Source organism: Nicotiana attenuata, unplaced genomic scaffold, assembly GCF_001879085.1.
Source record: "Nicotiana attenuata strain UT unplaced genomic scaffold, NIATTr2, whole genome shotgun sequence".
Lineage (NCBI taxonomy): Eukaryota > Viridiplantae > Streptophyta > Magnoliopsida > Solanales > Solanaceae > Nicotiana > Nicotiana attenuata.
The window spans coordinates 358,904-378,126 of NW_017670773.1; the positions used below are offsets into that span (position 1 = coordinate 358,904).

The following is a 19,223-nucleotide window of genomic DNA, read 5'->3' on the forward strand; positions in this document are numbered from 1 at the left end:
TTCAAGGTACATACATATATAAGATTTTTGTCGAAACTTACGGGGTCCGATGACCCCTCACTTTAACATATAGGTCTACCTCTAGAAACAACACAAGTTGGGTTGTAATAATAGACGACACAACTTGCAAAAAATCCCGCATCCGCCACTATGTATAAGGTATAATTGCAGTATATGATCACACACATCCAATTTGGGTTGTAATAATAGACCGACACAACTTGCAGAAAATCCTATGTCTGCCACTGTGTATAAGGTATAATTGCAGTATATTATCACACACATCCAATTTGGGTTGTAATAATAGGCCGACACAACTTGCAGAAAATCACATGTCCGCCACTGTGTATAATTATATGATCACATATCCAATTTGGGCTTGCATTTTATTATTGGAATTTTTTCATACCTATACACTATCGGAAACTTTATACCCTCAATGTCCATGTTTAGTTAATTAACCGGCATAAACAAGTTTTGTTTATAAAATATATACAATGCACCTTAAAAGGCTCCCAAATCCATTATTTGTGCCTTCAATCAAGGAATTTAGTTACACCATTTTCCTTTTAAGGGAGATAGTCTATCTTTGGACCGATTCTATCGCGTGTGGACTGATCTCACGACGAAATCGTTCTTAAGTTATGTGGAATTAAAGAAATAAGCCCCATTGGATCTTGAAAAAACGAGGGATTTGGAGATGGGCCAACTCAGCCGCACAAATGAAGACAATCTTTCCAACTTCTTCCATGAAATCGAGATAGTGAAAGTTGACATTCAAGAGATTACTGATCTCTTGATTGATCTCCAAAATCTGAACGAAGAGACAACAACCACCCACAGTCCCAAAATTCTTCGTGGCCTTAGAGATTGAATTAATTCCCCGAGAGCTATTAATGGCCTTAACATATTATGAATTCGTTTATATGCACACAATTTATTCATGAAAATTTTTTCGTACACTATCCAGTTAAATACAACTACAATAACATACAACTTAAATACAAATTTTATACAATATGTCTTTTGTATATATTGTATTTGATTTATACATAGTAAAAATAAATTTCATACAACTAATTATATATTATACAATTTATCTACAACTTATCTACAATTTTGACACATTATTTCTACCCAATTAAATACAACTACAATAACATACAACTTAAATACAAATTTTATACAATTGTCTTTTGTATATTTTGTATATGATTTATACATAGTAAAAATAAACTTCATACAACTAATTATATATTATACAAAATGTCTACAACTTATCTACAATTTTTAGACATTATTCCTACTCAGCTATATACAAATACAATATCATACAACTTAAATATAATTTTTATACAATATTATTAGTTAAGTAAATATATATATATATATATATATATATATATATATATATATATATATATATAATTTCGTAAATATAATGTATATCATATTTTCTTCTTCTTCTTCTTCTTCTTCTTCTTCTTCTTCTTCTTCTTCTTCTTCGACTTTCAATCTGAAATTCAGCCAAAATCAAGTCTAGTCTGCACCAAAACACCCTCAAACTTGAGATATAAACTCCAAAACATATTCCTAATTGTTTGCATCAACACCCAATCCAAACAAATAGTAGTCTTTAAAAACCCAAATTCGAATTCAAAGCTTCAAAGCTTTTTAATGGCTGTCAATGGTGGAATTGCTGCTCTCTTTTCCTTTGATTTACATTATTAAAATTAGGTGAGAGATAGAGAGAGACGTAGAGAGAATCCCAATTCTTTGCAACAACACCAAATTCAAACAAATTATATTTTTTGAAAACCCAACTTCGAATTCAAAGCTTTTTAATGGTTGTCAATGGTGGAATTGCTGCTCTCTTGTGCAAGTTACGTGGGGGAGGGGGTGGGATGCGGAGAGAGAAACGTGGGGGAGTAGGATACGGAGAGAGAAAGGGGGTGGGAGGTGGGTGGGTGGGTGGGGGGGGGGGGATTTGTACGTTACAATGATTGTAGGAATTGATTAATTATCCTTAAATCCTAAAAATGTACATAATTGATAATTTTGTATATAGGAGGTAATTACAGTGAAACTTGAACAGGAAAGGTAATAAAGTTTTCAATAGTGTATAGGCATATAAAAATTCCTTTAGTATTCGGCTTATAGTTTCAGGAATAGTCCGAATATAACCATGGTTTAGGAGTCTAGCAACTCAAGCCCGTTTAAATCTTAACACACCATGGACCATGGGCTTGTATTTTCAAAATCACAACTAACACTCTGTTTGGTTCATTGTTCCCCATCATTTTATAATGTATTGTATTGTACTATATCGTATTGTACCGTATCATATTATGAATACAATGTTTGGATAGATTGTATTGTTTGTTATTGTTAAATAATATTTGCTGTTTGGTTTGATTGTACCGTACTGTCCTGTAATTGATAAGTTTACTAAAAATCTAAAATACCCTCAATTGTGTAAATATTAAATTTATCAAAAGTTATGCATAAAATAATTTTAAAAACAAAACAGAAGAAGGCAAAACACCTTAAGAAAGCAGAACAGAAGAAGGCAAAACAAAGGAGCACAACTAATTAGAATTGAGTTAAAAGCAAATTAGGAGAAAAAATAAAATAGAAGGCGGCAAAATACCTTTAACGTTGGCGGCAAAACTACTTGAAAAAAAAACAAAGTAGGTTATAGGTTGGCGATTTAGAGTTAAAATAGAAAAAAAAAAGGCAAAGGGTAAAATAGAATTGTTGAGTAATAAGTTAGGGCATAATTGGAAAGAGAAACAGGAAACGATCCCACCACACCAAATCGGTTGTTTCAAAAAAAGGGACTTTTTATTGTTCCGGAACAATGGATTTAACAATACAATACAACCAATTTTAATGAAACAATTAAAACAAATATTGTTTTGGGATAACAATTGTCGCGCCCCCTTTTTCTCGCGAAATCGGGTTTATGACATTTTGGTTGGGACAACTCTTTCCTTTTGGAAAGGGGGGTTTGCATTTTTGAAGAGTCGCCACCTAACGATTTAAGGTGCGTTAGGGCACCTATAGGGTTCATTTATGACTACGTTTGGTAACCAGAGACAGGGTAAGGGCTTGAAATTATCCTAAGGGGAAGGTATTAGGCACCCCTCAGGATCCACTAGTGTGGTTCCCGGCCAAACAGTTTTTGTGAATTTGTACAATTAGCAAATAAACAAGTATGACTCAAATAGTAGGGGATTTAAGTTTAAATACACAAGTGCTTGAAAAACAATTAGTGAAAAGCCAGATTTTGAAAAGAATTACAATCTAAGCATATTTGTTAATGTAAAGAGGGGTATCCTAGGTTGGTTAGCCTACAGGGTCACATCAGTACAATGCCCGGTAATCACTCCTTAGAAAGGGGCTACGCGTGGCATTAGCGCACCGGTCATCATATCCATATCTACCCTTTCCCGCCCCGTGAAGGTAATTAAAGCGAGGGTTGGTCTCGACCCCTATTGCATGCTGTTACCCGTCCATTCCTATCAGTCCCGGAGGAATTTAGGACTCCTATCCTATAAAGGGGGGTTCTAGGCAGACCCTCAGGTTTAAAGGTAAAATACTAAGCGACATATAATAAACAAGTAGGACTTCAATTAAGGGGAGCATGGAAGACAAATGAAAGGCTCAGATATACCTCCACACACAGTACACATAAAAAGCATGACTCATACACAATTAAGGTCTAAATTCAGATCCTAAACATGGTATCTAAGTGATAACAGCAGAGTCAGATTTATGACATGTCTCGGAGAAGAAGTCTTAATCAAGCTTGCCTACTGATTTTAACATGCTGACAGTTAAACATTAATCACAAAGACAGTGCTGGTTTTATTTTAAAGTTGATTACCTAAGACTTGCCTAAGCGTAAAAAAATAATATGCAGCAATTACCAGAATTACTAAAAAAAGTTTGGAAGTTATTTTTACCTAAAGCATGATGTTCTAAATATTGCAAAGATATGCAGGGATTGTGACCAGCTTTACTTAACAAGATAGTCAAACATGAGACTGTTTTATGTCCTTTTTCATGCATCAGTAGTTTAACTAGGTGTGACTGAGCGAGTGCGAACAAGATCCTAAAACAAGGTATCAAACGTGCACATACAAAAAATACAGAGTGATTGCAGAATTCCTAAAGCATGATTTCAGAATGCCCAAAGAGTTACAACATAATTTCAAGATGTGCAAGAGCAACAGTTTTATGTTGATGCTGTTATTTAGCCTAAAGCAGGATTTCTCAGTGGAAAAGTGATGCCAAATGAGATGCTGAAATAGTAAACCTAAGAACATGGTATCTAATGCATGACATGCTTTGAATGGGTTGATCTTACACATGGATTCTAATGCACACATAGGACATGTAAACCTAAGACATGGTTTCTACCCATTGATGTTGATAGCATGTATAACTACCCTCTCCTTTTTACTAGCCAGCCCCAATACTTGTTTACAACAGATTATTACAGACCAATACTGAAATGAATTACATAAGAAAAATAAAAGTTACACTATAGAGAGCCTGAAAACAAGCCCAGATTTTCAACACCTGATTAGGACTTCCTCTCTGAGTTATGTAATCAATCACCTCAAATGCCAAGATTGTTCCATAGCCTATACAGAGTAAGTGCAGTGTGGAAAGGCCAGCTTTTGTGTGTCCAAGTTCAGAGGGAGCTCAAGAGTCCCAAGGCAAGGCTCACATAAAAGGGGCAGAACTTAGTGGTCTAAGAGTAGGGTAAGAGTGCTTGACATAATGATGAAAGACTTAGTAAAGCAATTTAGAAATGAAAAGGTTCAGAAATAGTTTTTAAAGATACTAGGAGTTATGAGTTTTGAAATCATTCTTTGAGAAAAGCATACTCAGCAAACAACCCAATTAACCATAGAATACCCAGATTTACTTGACAGGCAGACTTACAAACATGGGTGAAGGGATTGGGAACATATAGGTCTGAAACCACATAAATAGGGAAACATTTGACACAACAAATATACAGAACAACTATGAGTCTATTGAACAAATCAGTCATGGTAAAAGACATTTAAAATATAGGGAAGAATGCAACAGGATCATGCTGAAGACAAGAATTTTGTTGAACAAAATTTGACATACCATTAGGGCCAATAGAATGCACTAGAAAACTAAGTAACTATATGGTCGTACCAGTTAAGGGAGGGGTAAGGGAACCAAGTGAACATGCTGGACAAGTATTAAAGAACTAAGTAAAGTCTGATATGATGATTACACATAAGGCAAGAATTTGGACATGCTTAATAACAGCAAACATAGATACCAATTGAATAACTAGTACAAGAACAAGCATGGATGTATAGGCATGGAACACATAAAGTTGAGTTTCAAATTTAAACTAGAGACATACCAGTTAGAGAAGAAAAATGCAGAATGTAAAACAGGTGCAACTCCACTATCTAGCCTTGGCTTTCAGCCGGCTAGGCCAACAGTTAGCACAAGTAGCAAAGAAAGAAGAGAGAGTTTGAACGTATGTGTGTATTCTGAACTGTGTTCGTGTGTGGAAGTGAGAATAGAGGAGAGTATATATGTAGTTGAGAGCTGAGTAAAATAAGGTAAAGAATCAATCATTCAGTAATTAGGAAAAATTACATAATCAATCATGCATAAAATCAGCAAGGTTTTCTTCTAATAAAGGGGTGACCAGTTAATGATAAAGAGCAGGGCATATAATTAAGGAAAGAAAATTAAATACTTAAGTACGGGGAGGGTAATTAAGGGTAAATGAACAAAAGTTCAATTAAGGAACAATCAATAAGAATCAGCAAGTACCACAGTTAATCGTAAATAAGGCAAGAAATAATCAAAGGTCGTAGAAATAGGAAAATAACCGGAAATCAGTATATAGGTATTACTATAGCAAATCAGTGAATAAGGATTCAAAATAATACTAATTTAGGGAAAATGATATAGGTTTTCCATGAATAAGCAAATAAGTCAAGTATAAATGGAAAGAATCGAATCTGAAACCCTAGTAGAGGCATACTAGGGTAAAATCACAAGATATTCTAATTAAACGAAGAAGTAATCATGTAAATCAAAGCATAGAACATTTGCATGTATCAAATAACACGGACAAGTGCAGAATCCAAACAAAGTGTCAAAAATTGGGGGTTTTAGCATAGGCTAGTTAGGGTTAAGGAAGAACTCAACAAAATCAATCAAAACACATAGACACAGGGGACTAAACACTTAAAGCCAGAAAGCGTTTTGAAGAAAAGGATTTTCAGAAACCCTAGTTTAGAAAAGGGCGACTAAAATCGAAATAGTTAGTTAAAACAGGGGATTTTTAAAGGAAAACGCTTAGTAATACTCGAATCCCCTCAGATCTATAAAGATCTGAGAAGAATCGAATAGTAGCGAACTAGGATTTTCGGAAAATAGTAGAGATGAAGAGAATCGGTTAAGAACTCATGGATTCAAACGAAAAACAAGAGGAAATCCTTTCTTACAAATGAAAATGGCCGGAGACAGGCCAGTAGACGAGTTTCAAACCAGAACAGGTATCTCAAGGACTCATGAAGTCGAAGAGCCATGAAGTATAGGAGACCAGAGGTGGTCGGAGAAGACACGAAAACACCATAGGAAGGAGGTTCTCGCCGGTGACGGTGATTAGGGTTTGAGGGTTTCTGAGAGAGAAGATAGGAGGAGAGGATTCAGAGGCGGTGCAAATGAGAGAATGGGGTAGGGTTTGGGGGCTCGTTGGGTTAAAAAGGAAAGTAATAACGTGGACCGTTGATCTGGGAGATCAACGGTCGAGATTCAAAAGGGTAGGTGGGTTCCGGGTTTGGGTATGGGTTAATAGGTGTGGGTCGGGTTTTTAATTATAAAATTTGGCTGGGAATTGGGGTCCGATTTGGCTATAATTGAACGACANAAGTGGAAGAGGGGGGCGAAAGTATGGATGTGGGAATGAAGGGGGGTGTGAGTTTTTTATTTAGGTTAAAAGGTTTTAAAAAAAATAAAAATGTTCTCGTTGATCAAATCCTCCAGCTCGCGTAGGCTCATTATTAAGAACGCCTTCGCCAGATGTCCTTCTTCGTTTCTTTCAGCGCTCTGGCGGTCGTTGACTTTTTTCCTCACTTTTCCTTCCAATTCTAACAGGATGTATTCCAGATAATCTAGCTTTTTGCTAGCCGTGATGGCCCTTTCTTTCCATTCATTGATCTAATCATCCGATGGAAGATTCTTCCACCAGTCTAGCAAGAGTGGGGGTATGTTAACTATTCCGAAGCTGGGGACCTCGTGCCTTATTTTCTGCAAGACAAAAGGGTTAGACCTCACCCCCACCAGACTCGACTATTTATACATTTATGATCAACATATCGGCATTTATTTCTCCAAATTAATGCACAGAACGTGATGATGTCCGTTTGGGTTTAGGGAACCAGTGGACTTTTGGACAAGGCTATCTTAAAGGTTTATTATATGGACAACATAACTGACCCGGCTAGGTTTGACCATGATGCATGCACAATTTAAACAGAGTAAGGTTTCTATGGGTTTTAGACTGGTACCCTTTAGCGGACAACTCAAGGGGGAAGGCATGGAACTATCGACTGCACTGCTGATCGACTAGTTTTACCGCAAATAAGCCTTTCCGAATTTAGGGGGTAATGATATAAGAAGGCGTAACCACTCATCAAGCGTTGCTATAATATTTGTTTGGCACGAGTGGAGTATGATGTTGAGCATGATTATGCAATAATTAAAAGCATGTTGACATGTATTTGCACATTAAGAAAGCGATAAATACAACATTTTTATAATTTAAAGCAGTTATAAAGGACGGAAACAAGAAAGATATGTCAGTTTTACTTTTCAAGAAGAAATTAAACGCTTAACGGAATTAAACAAATAATTGCACATAAGGGGGGAGGGTACAAATTCACAAAAAACGGTATGAAATGGTAAAATCCTAAATATCCCCAGCAGAGTCGCCATGCTGCCGCGCCCCCTTTTTCTCGCGAAATGGGGTTCATGACGTTTGGGTTGAGACAACTCGTTCCTTTTGGGAAAGGGGTTTGCATTTTGAAGAGTCGCCACCTAACGATTTAAAGTGCGTTATAACTACGTTTGGTAACCAGAGACATGGTAAGGGCTTGAAATTATCCTAAGGGGAAGGTGTTAGGCACCCCTCAGGATCCACTAATGTGGTTCCCGGCCAAACAGTTTTCGTGAATTTGTACAATTAGCAGATAAACAAGTATAGCTCAAATAGTAGGGGATTTGAGTTTAAATACACAGGTGTTTGAAAAACAATTAATGACAAAGCAAGATTTTGAAAAGAATTACAATCTAAGCATACTTGGGAATGTAAGGGGGTATCCTAGGTTTGTTTATAATATGGATCACATCAATGCAATACCCGGTAATCACTCCTTGGAAAGGGGCTACGCGTGGCATTAGCGCACCGATCATCATATCCATATCTACCCTTTCCCGCCCCATGAAGGCAATTAAAGCGAGGGTTGGTCTCGACCCCTATTGCATGCTGTTACCCGTCCCTTCCTATCAGTCCCGGAGGAATTTAGGACTCCTATCCTAAAAAAGGGGGTTCTAGGCAGACCCTCAAGTTTAAAGGTAAAATACTAAGCGACAGGCAAGAACAAATAGGACTTTGGCAAATAAGGCAGGAAAGAAGCAATTAGTGGCTCAGTTTTACCTCCTAGGATAATGCAGGAAAACAACATGACTCATACACAATTAAGGTCTAAATTCAAATCCTAAACATGGTATATAAATGATAACAACAGAGTCATATTCATTATATGAATCAGAGAAGAAGTCCTAATTAAGCTTGCCTACTGATTTTGACATGCTGACAGCTAAACATTAACCACAAAGACAGTTCTGGTTTTATTTTTTAAGTTGATTACCTAAGACTTGCCTAAGCGTAAAAAATCATATGCAGCAGTTACCAGAATTATTAAAAATATTATGGAAGTTATTTTACCTAAATCATGCTGTTCTAAATGTTGCAAAGACATGCAGGGATTGTGACGAGTTTTACTTAAACAAGATAGTCAAACAAGAGACTGTTTTATGTCCTTTTTCATACATCAGTAGTTTAACTGGGTGTAACTGAGCGAGTGTAAACGAGATCCTAAAACAGGGTATCTAACGTGCACATATGAAAATGCAGAATAATTGCAGAATTCCTAAAACATGATTTCTAAATGCCCCAAAGAGTTACAACATTATTTCAAGACGTGCAGGAGCAACAGTTTTATGTTGATGCTGTTATTTAGCCTAAAGCAGGATTTCTAAGTGGTAAAGTGAAGCCAAATGAGATGCTGAAACAGTAAACCTAAGAACATGGTATCTAATGGATGACATGCTTTGAATGGGTTGATCTTACACATGGATTCTAATGCACAAATAGGAAATGCAAACCTAAGACATGGTTTCTACCCATTGATGTTGATAACATGTGTAACTACCCTCCCCTTTTCACTAGTCAGCCCCAATACTTGTTTACAACAGATTATTACATACCAACACTGAAAAGAGAAATAAAAGTTACACCATAGAGAGCCTGAAAACAAGCCCAGGTTTTCAGCACCCGATTAGGACTTCCTCCCTGAGTTATGCAATAAATCACCTCAAATGCCACGATTGTTCCCTATGGACCTCAAGGGATCCCGGCCAGTGCTCACACCCAGATATCATAGCCAATACAGAGCAAGTGCAGTGTGGAAAGGCCAGCTTTTCTGTGTCCAAGATCAGAGGGAGCTCAAGGGTCCTAAGGCAAGGCTCACACAAAAGGGGTAGAACTTAGTGGTCTAAGAGTAAGGTGAGAGTGCTTGACATAATGATGAAAGACTTAGTAAAGCAGTTTAGAGACGAAAAGGTTCAAAAATAGTTTTTAAAGATATTAGGAGTTATTAGTTTTGAAATCATTCTTTGAGAAAAGCATACTCAACAAACAACCCAATTAACCATAGAATACCCAGATTTACTTGACAAGCAGACTAACAAATAGGGGTGAAGGGATTGGGAACATGTAGGTTTGAAACCACATAAAATAGGGAAACATTTGACACAAAAATCATACAGAAAATATGTGAGTCTATTGAACGAATCAGTGATGGTAACAGACATTTAAAACATAGGGAAGAATGCAGCAGGATCATGTTGAAGACAGGAGTTTTGTTGAACAAAATCTGACATACCATTAGGGCCAATAGAATGCACTAGAAGACTAAGTAACTACATGGTCATACCAGTTAAGGGATGGGTAAGGGAACTAAGTGAACATGCTGGACAAGTATCAAAGAACTAAGTAAAGTTTGATATGATGATTACACATAAGGAAAAATTTAGACATGCTTAATAACAACAAACATAGAAACAAGTTGAATAACTAGTACAGTAACAAGCGTGGATGTATAGGCATGGAACGCATAAAGTTGAGTTTCAAATTTAAACTGGAGACATACCAGTTAAAGAAGAAAAATGTAGAATGTAGGAACAGGTACAACTCCACTATCTAGCCTTGGCTCTCAGCCGGCTAGGCCAACAGTTAGCACAACTAGCAAAGAAAGAAGAGAGAGTTTGAACGTATGTGGGTATTCTGAACTGTGTTCGTGTGTAGGTGAGAATATAGGAGAGCATTTATAGTAGTTGAGAGCAGAGTAAAATAAGGTAAAGAATCGATCATTCAGTAATTAGGAAAATTTACATAACCAATCATGCATAAAATCAGCAAGGATTTCTTCTAATAAAGGGGTGACCATTTGATGATAAAGAGCAGGGCATATAATTAAGGAAAGAAAATTAAATACTTAAGTACGGGGTGGGTAATTAAGGATAAATGAACAAAAGTTCAATTAAGGGAACAATCAATAAGAATCAGCAAGTACCACAGTTAATCGTAAATAAGGCAAGAAATAATCAAAGGTCGTAGAAATAGGAAAATAATTGAAAATCAGTATATAGGTATTACCATAGCAAATCACTGAATAAGGATTCAAAATAATACTAATTTAGGAAAAATGATATAGGTTTTCCATGAATAAGCAAATAAGCAGAGTATAAATGGAAAGAATCGAATCTGAAACCCTAATAACAAGATATCTAATTAAACGAAGAAGTAATCATATAAATCAAAGCATAGAACATTGGCATATATCAAATAACACGGACAAATGCAGAATCCAAGCAAAATGTCAAAAATTGGGGTTTTTAGCATAGGCTAGTTAGGGTTAAGGAAGAACTCAACAAAATCAATTAAAACACATAGACACATGGGACTAAACACTTAAAACCAGAAAGCGCTTTAAAGAAATGGATTTTCAGAAACCCTAGTTTAGAAAAGAGCGACTAAAATCAAAATAGTTAGTTAAAACAGGGGATTTTTAAAGGGAAACGCTTAACAATACTCGAATCACCTCATATCTATAAAGATCTGAGAAGAATCGAACAGTAGCGAACTAGGGTTTTCGGAAAATAGTAGAGATGAAGAGAATCGGCTAAAAACTCATGGATTCAAATGAAAAACAAGAGGAAATCCTTTCTTACAAAAACGAAAATGGCCGGAGACAGGCCAGTAAACGGGTTTCAAACTGGAACAGGTTGGCTTTCCTTGAGATCTTCTCAAGGACTCATAAAGTCGAAGAGCCATGGAGTATAGGAGACCAGAGGTGGTCGAGAAGGCACGACAACACCATAGGAAGGAGGTTCTCACCGGTGACGGTGATTAGGGTTTGAGGGTGTCTGAGAGAGAAGATAGGAGGAGAGGATTCAGAGGTGGTGCAAATGAGAGAATAGGGTAGGGTTTGGGGTGTCGTTGGATTAAAAAAGGAAAGTAATAACGTGGACCATTGATCTGGGAGTTCAACGGTCAAGATTCAAAAAGGGTAGGTGGGTTCCGGGTTTGGGTATGGGTTAATAGGTGTGGGTCGGGTTTTTAATTGTAAAATTGGGCTGGGAATTGGGGTCCGATTTGGCTATAATTGAAAGCCAATTTGGCTATAATTTAAATAGCCCGTTTTTCCCTATTTAATTTATAAAAAATAGTAGATATTTTCTGAAAAAATAATTTAAAATGCTAAAATGATTTTGAATACATAATTAGCAATTTAAAAATATAGGATCCAATTTTATGCATATAAAACATAATTATATCTTAAAATGGGCTAACATTGCGATTATATGCAATTTAGCTTTAAAAGTACTAAATGTAATTGCAAAAATATATAAAAATTATCTTAGCCATATTTTGGCATAAATATAGAAATCCAATAGATGAATTATCAAAATAATAATTTTGGAAATAATTATTGGGGATTTTATGGATAAAAAGGGAGAAAATAAATCAATTGAAACCCTTAAAAATTATGGAAAACATAATAAAACCTCGGGCATGCTTATATTTGCATATATATGCTATTTTGAAGATATTTATGCATATTTAAAATATATAAGGAAAAATTGGATATCAACAACAATACAATACGGTACAATGTGAAACAACCATCCAAACAAGCTGTAAGATTAGGATGTAGGAGTGCCTTTGAATGTTTGAGAACTAAAACGTATTCGTAGCTTTGCTAAGTTAGGAGTGCCTTTGAGAATAGATTCTTTTTCTATCTCAAATTCGAATTGCAAATTTATATTGTTAAATTCCACTAGATCAAAATTATTTCGCATCTAATTAAGTTGCAAATTCCACATTCAAAATTTATTGATCCGATTAATTCAAATTCATGTCATATAAGGTTCACTATGAGGTCTTAGCGCTCCTATCAAGGAGGGATCCATTCTCAAGGTTCCAAATTTATCGACTCGGCTACTTCAGATTCGCATTATAAAAAGTCTTATGAGAAGTTTTAGGGTTTTGTAAGACTTTATTCTTTGAACATTGACCATTATACAATATTTTTTGAGCGCCGAACTTACATTACATATTTATAGAAAATTTTGGAAAAATAAAAGGAAGCTTTTAATTGGCTATTTCTTTTTCTTTTCACCCTAATTGGCAGTATTTGAAGCTCTCGATTTTTCACACACACACACAATGGTCCGACCAAAGAGATATTTTAGCTAACTTTGGCTGTAGTCCTTTGCAGTAAGATCTTTTTATTTCCTTTAAAAGCAGACAAAAAAGACAAAACCCAATCCCTCCCTATTGAAATACACAAATTTAGACCCTTTTCTTTTCTTCTAGTACTCCTCCTCTCCTCTTAGGGGATAAGAAGCCAATAGGGTTTTCTATTTCATTCTCTCTCCCTTTTTGAGAGCTCCTTGAAAAGTCTCTTCTTCTTCCCCTCTCTTGGGTGAAGAAAAGAGAAAAAAAAAACATATAAAAAAAAAATCTTCTGTATTCCAATTTATACGTAATCCCTGTAATTTTTAGAGAGACAAAAAAAGGGGTTTTCTCTAAAAATGGATTCAGCTTCTGCTGCTTATGTGTCAATGGTGGATCCTTTCTTGGTTGAAGCCCTTCAAAACCCGCGTCATCGCCTCACCAGTATGTGCTCCTCAACATAGCTTTTATTTTTTGCTTTTTCTTTTGAAGCAAATTTTATGTAATTTAGTGGGCATGTGTTCCTATTCCTTAGGGTTAGTTTTAGGGTTTCTGTTTTCTTCGATTTTATTGGGGTTAATTGTGCAGAATTGGGTTTATTTTTGTTTCTGCTGATCTGGGTTTATTGTGATTGTTGTGAATTTTGGTGCGATAGATTTGCTGTAGATCTGAATCTAACGATAACCAATTAAGCTTCTTAGTATATATTAATAATTTATGACGTGTTGGCCGGCCAGCGTGTGCGCACCTCAACTATTCCACGGGTACCTGTTACCTCCTGCCAAGGCTTAGACAGATGTCAAGATATCACCTAGTGTTTTTTTGTGGAAAATGAACTTGAGACCTCATGGCTCTCCTACCACTTTATTGACGACTAGGCCACACCCTTGGGTTGAGCTTCTATATATATATATATATATATATATATATATATATATATGTTGTGACGACCCGGCCGGTCGTCTCATGAGTTACCGCTCCGTTTCCCCCATTTCTGCTTCTTATTGCTTTGTTCATCTGTGTTTTGAGGTATCAGGTTGGTTGGATTGAATCCGGATTAGTTTTGGTGAAGTTTGAGACANCGACCACCTTACGGTTGTAGGCTTCTATATATATATATATATATATATATATATATATATATATGTTGTGTATGTAATTGATTCTCTGTTTTGTATAATTTGGTTGGGTCGAGAAGTCGAATTTAGTTTGTAAATATGGTCAGATTGAGCTAAGCATTGTGTTTATTTATGCTTTTTAGATAATGGGTGACTAAAACTTCTTTATGTGGACTTAATACAATGTGTAAAATATACGTTGCCTGCGCATTAAAAATTTGATTTGGTTCCCTGCTCTACTCATGGTGTGGATGCCATATCTTGCTTTACTGTTATAGCACTAGAAAGAGCTGTGTGATGGATGTTGATTATTTGTCTATGAGAGCTCCAAAGTGTTAGTTAGCAATTTAGCATAGAAGTGGAAGATTTAATTCTCTACTGATGGATTGACCAACAATTTGTTCTGTTGATTTAGTATGCTATTTTAGTCTATTTTCCTGATATTATAGTTACTTCACATCAGTTCCTATTTTATTTGTTAGCATTGGGAGTTCTATTGGTCTAGTATTATACTAGATTATAGTGCACCTTTACATGCTCATTCTTTAATAGAGTATATTTTGGTGTTTCTCTTATTAGAATAATTACTCTATAGACAAACAATTATTGAAGTCTGGTTTTTCTTGCTGTTTGGCAGTTCTACGAATGGAACTTGATATTCAGAAGTTCTTGCAAAATTCTGATTTGCAACAGTTTGAGTTCCCACATTTCCCTACTTCCTACCTCCGGCTTGCAGCGCACCGTGTTGCTCAACACTATGGTTTGCAGACTATGGTCCAGGATAATGTGGTGGATGGTCAGGGAGCCAAAATTCTGGTGACAAGAAAGCCTGAAAGTAAATTCCCAGCTGTGCGCTTATCGGACATCCCACCTAAACAATCTGACAATGACAAATTTGAGAAGATGAAAATTGTAATACGACCAAGGCCTAGTAAAACTTCCTCAAATGATGGCGATTTGGGTCCTAAACGCAGTCCAGTGAGAACTGTGGAAGAGAGAAAAGAGGAGTATGACAGGGCACGTGCACGTATTTTTAATAGTCCTATTAGCTCTGAGTCAAGAGACACATTAGCTCGTGTTGCTTCTGACATCAAGAACATCATAGATGAGAATGAATGTTCAAATAGGTTACTCTTGGATATGGAGAAAAGCCTCATCAGCAGGGAAAGTGGTACTTCATCTCGAGTTGCCATCCTTAGGGACAGGGAGAAAGAGCTGAGTGACCCTGATTATGACAGGAATTATGTTAGGTAAGTTAACTTGGGTGCTATGCCTTCTTGAATGATTTGTATGATATAATTTTTATATTCCAAAATGCTCCATCTCAGTTACTGGAATTTACTTTCAGTCCTTTGTTTTATTTTGTATGATTTAGTTGTTGTATGCAACCTGTACTCTGCTTCTATTTGATCTAGTTAATTCTGCTAGTGTCTTTTCATGACAACGGGCTATTGTTTGGATGCTTGAGCGGCTGTTCTTGCTTTAGTTAGACCTTTTTCTATTGTCAAAAATTACATCAAGTGCTGGCATATTGTCTGTATTAATTTGACATATGAAAAAGGACTAGTGTATTGTTAGTTTTCTTCTGATAGCAACTTAACCAAAAAAACATGCTTCTGAAAGTACTGCATGATTTGATATGGGATTTTGATTGCGTGGCTTGCTGAAAAGCTATATTAGCCATCTTCTTTTGGATAAAGTCATTAGACAGAATATTTTAGGGTGTGTTTGGTACGAAGGAAAATATTTTCCGGAAAATGTGTTTTTCAATTTTCCCATGTTTGGTTGGCTTAAATGTTTTTTGGCAAATATTTTCCTCCAATTAGAGGAAAATGTTTTCAAAACTCTTTTTCAACCATCCCCACCCTATTCCCCATCCCTACCAACCCTCACCAACCCACACCCCCCGCCCACCCTACCCTACCCCCACCCACCCCCAACCCTAAGTAAAAACTATTATTGATAGTACTTTCTTTTTTAATGTTATAGATGTATTTTTTTTCATTTCACCAAATGAGTAGTTTCTTTCCATGATATAAAAAGTATTTTTTTCATTTTAACAAAAAATTACTTTCTTTTCATGACGTGTAGAAAAAATATTTTCTTTTTATTTCAACAAAATGATGAAGTAAAAAGTATTATCTTTCATTTCAACCAAAAGAGTATTTTCTTTTCATAATGTAGAAAAAGCATTTTCTTTCATTTTAACAAAGTATTTTTTTTTATTTCAACAAAATGAGTACTATTTCTTTTCATGATGTAGAAAAAGTATTTTCTTTTATTTCAATAAAATGAGTACTTTATTTTCATGTTGTAGACAGAGTACTTTTTTTTCAACCAAAAAAAGAGTATTTTCTTTTTAGCGATGGAGCACAAATTTCAACGTTGTTTTTGCGTAGAAAAGTAAAGCATCACATTAGTTCCTTTGGGTTTCTGTGAATTTTTAGAAAATAATTAAATTCTTGAAGAAAATAGAGTCCTGAAAATGTTGGATATTTGGGGGGGGGGGGGGGGTGGACATGTGGACTTGGGGTGAGGAGAGTACCATAAAAAAATATTTTCTACTCTCTAGCCAAACACTAGACAATATTTTTCGGAAAAAATTTTCCACTGACCAACCAAACAAGGGAAAATAAGTGGTAAAACCACTCATTTTCCATGAAAACATTTTCTAGGAAAACATTTTCCTTCATACCAAACACATCCTTAGAGTGGTGCATTTTTGTTCTGTGATTTATAGTGTGTTTGTAGCTGATACACCAGAACTGGAGCAGTGTATGTGCATTTACACGTCTTGAACATTTAGCAGCAATAAAATTTTATGCGAGTGACAATTGTGGTCTTAGAGACTATCTCGTACTCTGGTTTGGCATAATTTCTGTTCTCCTCCTGACCTTTTGAGCAGCATTATGATTTAGATTTTTCCAGCACCACTACTTTAGTTCTGACTGTGGAAGAAGTTGGGGCTTGAAATTTAACTGTGTAACCTAATATGTCTAGCATGTTTGAGTAGTGGAATTGGAGGAGTCCCATGGTAGGTGATGCTGCATTAATAAAGCAGTTAGGTTAGAATGTAGATGATGCTTCATTTATATGTAGATATACACACTTATGCAGGTCAAACAAATGATATAGAAATGCTGCACCTTGTTCTGCTTTAACTTATAACATTAAATAGTATCCGAAGATGATACATCAAATTGTCTTTCCAACTGATGCAGATACGTTAAGAGTGTCCCCACTGGCCAGTGCTTTAGCTTGGCACCTTTTGATGTGCAGAAGTTTCAGCCCCAATATGTGCATTATGATGCTGCTTTTCCTCAGATGAGTCAGCTGCCCAATGCTCAAGCTTCACCGAACTACAGGAACCCTGCTCTTGGCCCGTACCATGCCATGGGATTAAATCAGACCTCCAATAATGGAGTATTCATGCAGTGGCCAACCCAGAGCATGATTTATGCACATTCATATGATCAACTTAGGCATGCTTTCATTCAGGTATTAATCAGCTTCATGTTACTTGGATGCTATTTTCCTACTGGAATTCAATTGGCAATCATTATGATTCATGAATCTGGGCCTTATACTGTAAAGCGCCAACTTTTTTGCTGTAGGAGTCTGCTGGGAGTACCCTTTTTGGTAATAAAATGAGTAATGGTCAAATAATATTTCAACAAGGACTAAAGGAAATCCACGTATCTCAAACTATAATTTGGTATTTTAAAAGAGGAAGTATGTAGAACTCTGATTTGGAAGCTTAAGTAAATAAAAGTATCGATTTTATGTTGAAAACAATATATTGTTCAGCTTTAGGTGTTAATTATGGGCTTGTTTATGTTGATGCCATATGCAAATGTAGTGCCATGTGGAGGTGCTCTTCTGGGGGCTAATGTCTCCCATGGCATTAGTATGACATCTTAATTGCCAGTTATCCTCTATTCCTCTTACCACAGGCCCTATGTTTCAAGAACTGCAGTTTACGTATAATAGTATATTTTGGAGTGGCTAATATGTTACTTATGGCAGCTGTACTATTAGCTCCAAGTGTCTTCCTTGTTACGCACGCTGAGATAATATTAATGTCTTGTAATTTGTTCTTTTCTTGGCTTCGCATTTTGACTAACTATATCTCTATGGATGCACCTTTTGGGAGAAATAACCAATGCCATCACTCTCGGCAAATATTATAGCAGTATAAGTGTATATTATTGTGGTGCTCTACTTTTTGGAACTCAACCACACTGTTGATGGTGCATGTCTGCATATTGTATTAGCATTCCTATGAATACAACTCAACCCAATGAAAAGGGAAATTTGCAGAAAAGCTTTGCTTTTGATTGTTCTAATGTGTGTGGAGAGTTGTGCTTGCAGAGTTGTTCTTGTCTTTGGTCTCTCTTTTTATTTATTCATCTATTATCTTTTGACGTCTGTGATCTCTGTTAACCGCATGCAACTTAAGTAACTGATCCAATTCCTCCTTTTCTTTTGTTGCAGCCCCCTTTCTGTCAGCAACCGCTGAGTTTTGGTTACACCCAGAGCCACAGTTGATGGTCCAGAAATGGTTCAGAGGATGTTTCCGCTGGGAATGTAGTTTTTGTTCTCTTAGGGTTATCCTGGTCTAGGTTAATTGTGATAGACACTATTAAACTTGGTGCTGCATTAGTCCCTTTTGCTTTCATTTTTTGGTAATCAGTTCAAGTGGAAGAATCAAGTACTTTCAGTATATTTTGCAGTAATACTTCGTATGACCTATATGCATTTGCTGTTATTACTCCCCGTCTTCTTTTGCTTCAATACACAAACTTCCCCTTGAAATATCAGGAAGATTGCTGTCTTTTATAACTTTTCTAAAGGTTTATTAGTGCAGCGCTGAAGAAAAAAAGGACTTCTGAGTTAAGTGCATTAACTACAATGTTTAGGAACCTTGTGTTATGTGGGAATGGCCCTATGGGTTTATAAGTAGGATTTGCCATTTTACAAAACTTAAAATTGAAACTCTGACTGAC

The 19,223-nt window shown here is 36.1% G+C and overlaps 1 protein-coding gene across 1 annotated transcript; it reads left to right on the forward strand.

The window, feature by feature from the left end:
- Positions 1-13,176: 13,176 nt before the first annotated feature.
- Positions 13,177-19,011, forward strand: LOC109243196 (R3H domain-containing protein 2). The gene is made up of 4 exons (XM_019410106.1): positions 13,177-13,543; positions 14,855-15,467; positions 17,439-17,715; positions 18,712-19,011. The coding sequence occupies exons 1-4, from the start codon at positions 13,459-13,461 to the stop codon at positions 18,763-18,765; spliced, it is 1,029 nt and encodes a 342-aa protein (XP_019265651.1). The 5' UTR covers positions 13,177-13,458; the 3' UTR covers positions 18,766-19,011.
- The last annotated feature ends 212 nt before the right edge of the window (positions 19,012-19,223 follow it).

Coding starts and splice junctions, on each gene's coding strand:
- LOC109243196 (XM_019410106.1), top strand. CDS start 13,459: ATGGATTCAGCTTCTGCTGCTTATGTGTCAATGGTGGATCCTTTCTTG. Junction 13,544..14,854: donor CCCGCGTCATCGCCTCACCA/GTATGTGCTCCT, acceptor GCTGTTTGGCAG/TTCTACGAATGGAACTTGAT. Junction 15,468..17,438: donor TATGACAGGAATTATGTTAG/GTAAGTTAACTT, acceptor CAACTGATGCAG/ATACGTTAAGAGTGTCCCCA.